Source organism: Chanodichthys erythropterus, chromosome 2 (genome assembly GCF_024489055.1).
Source record: "Chanodichthys erythropterus isolate Z2021 chromosome 2, ASM2448905v1, whole genome shotgun sequence".
Taxonomy (NCBI): domain Eukaryota; kingdom Metazoa; phylum Chordata; class Actinopteri; order Cypriniformes; family Xenocyprididae; genus Chanodichthys; species Chanodichthys erythropterus.
Window position 1 is genome coordinate 29,199,298 of NC_090222.1, and position 10,057 is coordinate 29,209,354.

A 10,057-nucleotide genomic window follows, 5' to 3' on the forward strand; every position below is an offset into this window, starting at 1 on the left:
ATAGTGTTAAAGTAGTATCTATTTTTAAGACTGGCCCAGTAAGACAAATTTTTATAGGTGAGCACAAAGTCTGAATCCACATTTCTATGCCCTTGCAAAGCAGGTAACTAAAACACATACACATGAATTTATATACCAGCTTTCTTGAGTAGGAAAGATACTATACTAAAGAAATAACAACAGATGAATGTTACGAAAAAAAAGAGCAAGATGAGAAGTAGATGGTGCGAGGGTGGGGGAGAGCAAGTGGACAGTCCAAAGAGTAAAAGAAACAAAGCATGTGTGTGTGTGTGTACTTGTGTGTGAGAGAGAAGTGCCTGGAGTTAGCAATAATAATTTATACAAACACACCTCAATAATTCACGTTCCATTTCAATGCTGGAGGGAAGATCCAAAATTCACAGAGCATAATTAAATAGAGTGAGAGAGGAGAGGGGGAGAGGGAGAGGCCAGCATTAAAGATACCCTTGTACCGGCTCCTTCTTCTTCCCGAGCTTTGTAAAACAACCTTTATGAAATTGTGATGTCTGAGGAGAGATTGAACTTCTCTAGCCATGTATACTGAATTGCTGCATGGAGAGATGGATCTTTACTGATGCTCCCAGTTGTTCTGATAGCAGATGCAATCTTCAATGATTTTTGATATCCTGCTTTGAAGTTATTTGTATGAACACATGCCCACTGTGGTATGTTTATTTCCTTTTGCTGCAATGTGAACATTTCATGTTGGAAATGAAGTTCAGTTATAGTGCATAATGTGTGGAAACTGAAAATGTGCATTTTGGTATTTTGATCATTATTACAAAATGTAATGCATTAAAGTGCAAACAGATACCTATACCTATGGACTAATTGCTTGAGGGCCTCACACACTGTCATAGATGTTCAACATGAGATGTGGTCTTTTGAACGTTGCTCTTTGTGAAAAAATGCTCAGTGATCTTCTGCATGGCTGAAGGGACAGCCTTCGGCAACCATATTTAAAGAAACCCTTCAAATGAAAAGGCATTGATTGATTTCAGAGGCCACTGGAATGACATGCCCTCATGGTTTACAACAGCATGTTCTGACACACTGGTGTGTGGTGGGTGAAACAAGTCCATAAGAGCACTTTGAAAATTTGTGGAGTCAAAGTGTTATGCTTTAGCCTTATGTTCTGTGGTCTAATCTAAAATGGTTCACACTCAAATTGTGTTGGTTTGTGTGTGAATGCAGGTGTAGTGGAGGTATGGACTGTAACTGTGTTAGTGACCTGCTGCTCACGCCACCCGTCCCAACCCTCTGGACACCAGGTGAGACACCGGAAGATGATTTTTTTTTTCATCCAACTTAAATGTCTTTTTCTTCATTATGCATGACAGGACAGTAAAAATGCATAGATCTCTGATACATATTTAAGCAAATTATATCATGAACAAAAGTTCCAACCAACAGCATGACACGATATGTTATTATACAACAGTTTACTCAACAGGAAGTTAATATTAAGCAACTTACATTTTAGACACAGTTTCAACGGTACACGAAAATCGTTCCAAACAAAGCCAAGGAAGAATTGACCGCTGCGTCTCCTAACAACCCACAGTAATAGTGTTTCGTTCCTGAATAAATCAGCGTCTTAAACTAATAGGTTGAGTAAATTATTCAATGACTCACTTTAATAGGCTGCATCCGAAACCTTAGGCAGCTGACTTGTTGCCTCGCTGCTTTATCAAGCAATGACTTCAGGCAGTGTTTGTGCATGAAGGTGCCTAATGAAACTGATTTTGGACAGACTTCTGAGGCAGCGTAATGGTTTAATGATCTACTACAAAATAGAGAGAGCTCTGGTGATACCTAAGAATATTTAATTGCTACAATAGAAATATCTCACTAGAAATTACATTAAAAGTGATAAAAGTGGGTCAAAATTGTACATTTACACACAAACTGACCACCAACCACAATTTTCAGACACCAAATTTATTTTTTTAGCATAACTGTGCATAATTTGTAGCATAACGCAGAGGATTGTGGGATATCAAAGGCTGTGATAGATGTTATGCTGCCTTTAAAAATCCATCAGGTTCTCAGTAGACAGGATGTGACACGATCATTGGATATTCGGACATGCCTTCCTACCTCCATATGCTGCCAGCGGAGGCAGCATTTTTCAGCTTTCGCATACAGCCTAAGACAGTCACTTGTTTAGTTCTTGAATAAATCAGTGTTTTGAATGAATGATTCAATTACTCACTCATAAAGACAATCACATGTCGCCACCTACTGGAGTAAGGATGTAACTTGCAGAAAGAAATCTTTAAAGGGATAGTTCACCCAAAAATGAAAATTCAGTCATCATTTACTCACTATCAAGTAGTTCCAAACCTGTATGAATTTCTTTGTTCTGCTGAACACAAGGGAAGATATTTGGAAGAATGTCGGTAACCAAACAGATCTCGTCCCCCATTGATTATTGACCATAGTAGGAAAAATAAATACTGTGGTAGTAAATGGGGGCAAGATCTGTCTGGTTACTGACATTCTTCCAAAAATCTCCCTTTGTGTTCAGCAGAACAAAGAAATTCATACAGGTTATGAACTACTTGAGGGTGAGTAAGAATTTGCATTTTTGGATGAACTATTCCTTTAAAAATCCCAACTACTAATGTATTGACTGACTTTGCATAGTCTGTGATACAAACAAAAAAAAAAAAGTCCCAGAATGCAGCTCGGCCAATCAAATAGGTAAAAAATTTTTTGTTCCTGGTTGTCATTATATGCTGTTTGCTACAGTTTGAACAATAATCTGGTACATGTACACCCTTCATCAAAACTTCATCAAAATCAATACAAAAAGAAAAAAGAAAAAAGAAAGTTCTCTTACCTATACTTGTTTAAAACACAGGCTAACTACTCCCTAGGCTTAAAATACCCTATTGAGCCACCCATCACTTCATCAGTTATTTAGACAGGAATGCTTTTAGCAAGAAACAAAACCAACAGGCCTTATCCAAATCCTTTCACTTATTTGCCTGCCTTTCCTCAGGCATCGCCTTCCCAGACTGGGCCTATAAGCCAGAGTCAAGCCCAGGCTCCAGGCAGATCCAGCTGTGGCACTTCATCCTGGAGCTGCTGCAGAAGGAGGAATACCAGGGGGTGATTGCCTGGCAGGGAGACTATGGTGAATTTGTGATCAAAGACCCAGACGAGGTGGCAAGACTGTGGGGCATTCGGAAGTGCAAACCTCACATGAACTACGACAAGCTCAGTCGAGCGCTTAGGTATGCACAGCATGTGTGTGTTTCATATTCAAAGGATTGTTTTCTGTGTTAATGCTCTCTCATGCAATATGTATATTCTAGATGATGTGCTTTGTTGAGTACACAGTGTGTTTGGCTGTTTCTTTTGTGTGTATGTGTTTTTATCTTGCATCTTATGGGGGGAAAAACATCATTTATTTTTTCCTCACACAATATCCTGTATAATAGCCTTCTCTGCTCCATGCTTGATAGTATGTGGATATTTTAAGTGCCGCCTTCCCTCTCAAGAACATCAATACAGTCCAATTTGTAGAATCTTTGAACATCTAAATGGATTCTGGATGTTCTCTGGCGAGAGGCTCATAATAAGAATACTTGTCGATGGGGGTTTTTGAAATTAAGTCTAAAATTGATTCGTACCTCACTGAACTTATATCAGATCTCATTTTAAACTCCAAACTCCAACATAAAACTTTTGAACTTTGACTCTGGTTGAAGTAGTTTTGCTCTTATTCGTGCACATATGCTTAGCCATTTCTCATCCCGCCTTTTTTATCGCTCTGCTCCCCTTCTACCCTCCCCCAGCCTCCCTTTAATAGATGCTGTCGCTATCCGCTAATTGTTATGAATAGGCACAGGCCATAATTAGCCTCGTTGATTAGCCTTGCTTAATTGCTCAATTAAGGGGCACAATTGCCACATAAAATAAAAGCTTACAAATTATTGCTCTGGCAGATTGCATCACGGGAACTCGTGTAGGCTGCCGGACCGCGGTAAAGTGAAGTCAAGCATAAAGTGTGCTGAGATTAAAGAGCCTCGCTCTCATGCACAGGTGAGCATCCTCAAAGCGTCCTGACACTCGTGATGAGCGCAAACGGGTGATGGTCAGGGGAAAAGACTCTGTATAGATCCATCTCTTATTTCCAACCGAATGATACGGCTTCGTGTGATGTTGAGGAAAATCTAAGCGCAGAACAGGCAGCCGTCAAAGCTGGCATTCCCAATGAAGGCCATGACCCTGGAAGATGTTTCAGTGGGGGTGCCGGCAGCCTCTCCCCCCTTTAAATGGATCGTTCACTTGAAAATGAAGTCTGTGTCATCATTTTCTAATCCTAATGTCGTTCCAAACCTGTATGGCTTGAAGAACAAGAACTTTGGACCCTGTTGTGTGCACAAAAACCACATTCTTCAAAATGTCTTTTTTGTTCCACAAAAAAAAAAAAATGCAGGTTTTGAACAACATGAGGTAAATGATGACAAATGATGACTTTTTTGGGTGATCTATCCCTGTATTTCAAGCATTCATTTTTGTACGCACAGATGCAGTCGTGTTTTTTTTTTTTTTTAAACATGCTTGTGAAAGTAAGGGACAAATATTTACAGCTTATTTTATTGCATTATCTGTGCAGATACTACTACAACAAACGAATTTTGCACAAAACTAAAGGCAAGCGCTTCACCTACAAGTTCAACTTCAGTAAGGTGGTTTTGGTGAATTACCCGCTGCTGGACATGGCCAGCTCTCCGTTCCTGCTGGCCCAGAACCACTTCAATGGAGGAGCAGCCACACCGGACTGCAGCCCTGTCACACCCGAGGTATGAAGGAATAAATGCATCCCGTGTATTTGGTGCAGTGATTACAGAAGCGTAAAATCAACAGAACAAAAAATCCCAATATAATGAGAGACAGGAATGAACCGCCAGGTATAACAGAAGAATGAAAGCAGACAAAAACCTGAAGGGCTGACGTGCTCTGTGATAATAACAACTCTATTGCCAGTGTTTAATGATTGATGTTTTTTATCCATACTGTATAAGGCTTTCTGTATTAGCTTTGATGTGAAGGATCAGGCCATTGATTGTACAAAGTCAATCAGTATGTAGGTGTCTTTTTTGAATTTATTTTATTTCTTTTGCACTGTCTGTAATTGCTGTAGTATTGGTGTTCAGCAATTATTTGTCTTCGGTCAATGTTAAACTTTAACTAAAATAGTTATCATCTGAATACCAGGGGCAAAGCATTAATTTATATGTTCTGCATGAATACAAAGAGTATGAGAATAGGTTTTTATCAATAAAGGTTTAGTCAAATCTGAACTCCACTTAAAATATGCTCCTCAAAAGTATAAATGGGTAGGTAACTGAAAACAAGTAGTCTGATAAAATTCAATAACAAATTATAATTAATATTATTTTTTATTAATAACCTGATTTTATTACAAAGTATATACCCAGGTCATTCTATGAGAAAGTTATCTGCTGCACATCTTGACTAGAGGAGACTGAAGGAGAAGGGAAAGATCCAGAGGTGAAGAAGAAAGTAGAGAGAATGTCACAGATGGCGTTAAGCGGCCTTAAAACAAAAGAAGACATTATCCCTTTCCTCTCATCTCAGTCTTGAAGGCGTACTCATCACTGCCATTGATTGAAAATGAAAGACATGTGAGAAATGAAAGAGAAGGTGGGGCTGTCAGATCAGTGCCATGTAATTAATGCGGTTTTGTTAAGCAATCCAGATTACGTAGCTTCCAAGTACAGTCCTGCCTTTCTCACTGAAAAGAGAAGAGTGACAGAAATTATTGATCACCTTCATGTCACTGATAATAAAAAAGAGAAAATCTTTATGGTGTTCATCCGATAAGATTCCTGCAGTGACTTCCAGGTTTTTATATTGAGCTTCATCCCCCAGCCGTTCCACATTTTGGGAGGTAAAAACCCCGGGATCTCTTTGTGGCCTATACTCTCACTGACATCTTATGAAGTCTTTAAGACAAGATTTCTAAGATGGTGTTAAAGATGTCATGATAGTTTCACATTTCTTATCATCCTTTGAATGTGAATTTACAGCAGTGAATTCTTTATGCACTTTTTTTTTTACAAATTAATCTGATTATCCACATTTTTAAGCAGTACATAAACATCCCAGTAAAATGGTTAAAGGGATAGTTCACCCAAAAATGAAATCTCTGTCATCATCTACCCATCCTCAAGTTGTTCCAAACCTGTATAAATTTCTTTGTTCTGCTGTACGCAAAGGAAGTTATTTGGAAGAATGTTTGCAACCAGGCAGATCTCGTTGACTACCATAGTTTTTTTCTCTACTAGTCAATGGGGGCGAGATCTGCTTGGTTACAAACATTCTTGCAAATATCTTCCTTTAAAAAAGTGATCTATTCCTTTAATAAAATATACAAAAATATTATATATTTATATTACACTATATTATGTCATTTTAAAAAGCTAGTCTGTCATTTATTAAATTCTTCTCACTGTCTAATGATCCCCACACACTGTCTTTTCTCTATCCCATCTTTCCCAGGCCCTTCAGTCTTTATTTCCTCGTTTGCCTGAATCGGGTCGAGGGCCCTCTCTGTTTGAGCGCAGTGCAGGGGCCCCAGGGCCTGATGGGGACAAGCTGAGACTGGACACTTTTCCTTTCCTCGGCTCAGGTGAGACATAAATTAAACACATTTAATTCATGTTTGTTTTTCAGAGCAGTGAAGTAAGTATAAAAGTATGCTGAGTTCAGATATAAGTGATCAGTTCACACTATTATTGAGTCTGTTCTTAACAGTGTTAGTTTCCATTAGCATTTCTGCACTCTAACAATTCCTCTGCAAGTGCTACGGTATCATGCACATATTCTTTTGTTTTTCGGATGTTCTGAATGTACATTGAAATATCAGTGTATCAGAATGTATGAGGGCATGAGTATGTCAATGTGACTCCCCACCCCAAAAGCATCTCCTCCCTCCCTTCAACTTTGTTTGTCCTGAGGTCCTGTTCCGCCCTCCTCCTCTTCTTACCCCTCTCTGCCTCCCATGTGTACCCCCTGTCCTAATCCCTTCCCAAGCAGGAAGGCCCTAATTGAGGGTGCAGGCTTCAGTTTGTGGCCTGTGGGCACCCATTACTGTGTTTTCATAAGCAAGTGAGGCCTGCCTGACTGATTCAATATTCATGTGTCTGCCAGCTACTCCTGGCCCTACATACACACACTCTCTAGCACTGTCAAATTAGCCCTGCATAGCAAATAACACAGAGAGAGGCTGTGGAGATAAAGAGAGAGAGAGAGAGAAGAGAAAATGAAGTAGGGAGGAAGAAAGAAAGAAAGAGACTGACAGGAAGTATACTGTAAATGGGAAGAAAATGAAGAAAAGGTGTTTGTAATGTATGTGAACATTTGGTGAAAAGCATGTTAAGTATTAGGAGTGTGAAATCAGGCATATCAACTCTTATTTATTAATTAATCTGTGAAAAAATAAGCTGGCTGACATCTAAGTTCTGTTTTATCTTACATATACTGTATATATAGAAAATTATGTAGGTAATTGTTTTTCAAATTATTACGGAATTAATACACAAATGCTCAAATTATTAAGCTATAGTCAAAAGTGAACTATCTATTTATTAAAGAATCCTGACAAAAATTGTATGATTGTAAAATGTAAAAGCCACAAATGTATGATTGTAATTGTAAAAATTGTCCACAAAAAACATATAATCGCAGCACATAACATTGATAAATATTTTTATTATCAAATCATCATATTAGAATGATTTCTGAAGGATCAGGTGACACTGAAGACTTTTTCAAAAGAGATTTTCAAAAGAGATTTTCAAAATATATTTTCAAATGACAAAAATTCTGTGTTAAAAACAAGCAAAGTTGGGTCAAAAATGGACAAACCCAGCGATTGGGTTGTTTTAACCCAGTGGTTGGGTTAAATGTTTGTTGTTGTTGTTTTTTTAACCTAACTATTGTTTAAAAATTACTATATGGCTGGCTTAAAATGAACCCAAAATAGTTTGAAAATTAAAAATCAAACACATAATTACTAGAGGCAACAACAATAATCAAAAGGTGAACATTTATTAATAAGCAATTTAATAAATGTTTATTGTTTAATTATTATTCATTAAACTTATTATTAAATGTTCATTTATTAAACATATTTATAAATGTTAATTTCCAACATATTTTGGGCTCATTTTAAGCAAGCAATACAGTAATTTTTAAACAATAGATGAGTTAAATACAACTACCCAGCAGGTTGGGCAAACATTTAACCCAACTGCTGGGTTAAAACAACCCAATCGCTGGGTTTGTCCATTTTCAACCCAACTTGACTTGTTTTAGAGCATATATACAGTTTTGGAAACATGATTCATAATGTCTTTATAGTTTCCCCTTCAGGTTCTCTGTTCTCAGTCTAACATCTGATCTTAAACATTAACACTGGTTTCCGTTCCATGTTTTTCAATTTCTCCCACAGGGGCTCCTTGTTACTCCAAACCTCCATCCCTATTGGGTCCTTACCCGCGGAACCCCTCTTTTGACTACCCCTGGGGCTTCAACCCCTACCTCCCAGGGGCCTTTTCTCTGAACAACTGTCCCAAATTGCCCCCAGGCTCCCTCTACTCCTCACATTTCTACCCCAATCCGCTCCAGTCCAGCCTGTCTCAGCTCCCACACCCCTTCTCTTCACTCTTACCCCCCGGAGACACTGGGGCCGAACGCGGTCAAACGGGAGGAACTAACGGTCAGCCCCCCAGACTCTGCATCCCTCCATACCCAGGGAGCGTGCCACTTGGTCGGACTGAGTTGGGAAATGGGGGTACGGGTGTAGGCGACCGTGAAAGAGGGGAGACCAACACCGGTGTCACAGGTGGAGGTCTTGGTTTAGGGTTAGGCCTAGGATTGGGTTTGGGTTTGGGTGGGCTCAGCGTGGGAAGCGGCGGTGGAGGCCGTCAAAGCCCTTCCGAGCGGAGAAAGGGTGTAAAGCAGGATCCGGAGTCTGACTCTGAGCTGGAGATCACAGACCTGAGCGACTGCAGCTCGGAGAACGAGAATGAACCGGACTTCTCTCTAGGGAAGGGGCTGGGTGGTCGCTCACACCTTTTAGAGGCCAAATCCGGTGGTCTCGGGGGAGTCCTGCCCCCTCTCTCTTCTCTTCCTCCACCTGTGTCCCCACATCCCCTCAAAAGTCTGGGACCCCTGACTCCTCCACCATCATCCCTGCCTCCATCCCTCTCTCCCTCCCTCAGTATGGTTGACCGGCACAGGGAAACAGAAACACTTAAACTTGCTCACAGTTAATATGTTCTGTTGTGTGATTTTTGATGTCTTGCAGGTTCTCTTTCTCTTTTTCTGTCTGTGTATTCCTGCATTTGTGAAATAATGCTGTATATTCCCATTTCATTTGTTTCCCCTTCCTCTGTTCCGCCGTCCTCCGAAGCCACTCATGCGGTCTTAATATCAGAGCTTTCAATTTCTGCTTTCCTCAATTTCTGTATCGCACAATGAGACTCTCAATGCAACCTTAGTTTTTGTCATTCTGAGTGTAGACGTGCAGCACACACACACACACAAACAAAACAGCTTTTCAGATTAGAATGTTTAAATATCTAAAGAATTCTTATTCTCTAATCTCCATTAGAAAACAGAGATATTTTATAGCCAAGACAGCACAGTAATGGAATATGCAGATCTTTTATCACCACTTTTTGAATTGCACTGCATTCTGGCCATGCTGAGATAGGCAGGAAGTTTGTTCTGCTTGGTGTATTTCACAGACTTTTTCATAAGTTAATGCTAAGCTCTGCAATACAGTTTTCAGCTGAACAGTGTAACACAAGCAAAATGCAATAATGGCAACACTGATAATAATTTTAAGGTGATTCAGTGTTGCAATAAAGCACTTTTGTTTTATTGTGCTGATGCAGAAAAATATATGGTCAAACATTGCCATCTTGTGGTTATATTTTTCAAAGCCCATCATAGTTTTTTTTTTTTTTTTAAGAGAAACTTATCTATT

The 10,057-nt window shown here is 39.4% G+C and overlaps 1 protein-coding gene across 1 annotated transcript; it reads left to right on the forward strand.

The window, feature by feature from the left end:
- The first annotated feature begins 1,228 nt into the window (after positions 1-1,228).
- On the forward strand, positions 1,229-9,339 carry erfl1 (Ets2 repressor factor like 1). The gene is made up of 5 exons (XM_067395129.1): positions 1,229-1,292; positions 3,029-3,263; positions 4,652-4,838; positions 6,562-6,691; positions 8,516-9,339. The coding sequence occupies exons 1-5, from the start codon at positions 1,229-1,231 to the stop codon at positions 9,337-9,339; spliced, it is 1,440 nt and encodes a 479-aa protein (XP_067251230.1).
- The last annotated feature ends 718 nt before the right edge of the window (positions 9,340-10,057 follow it).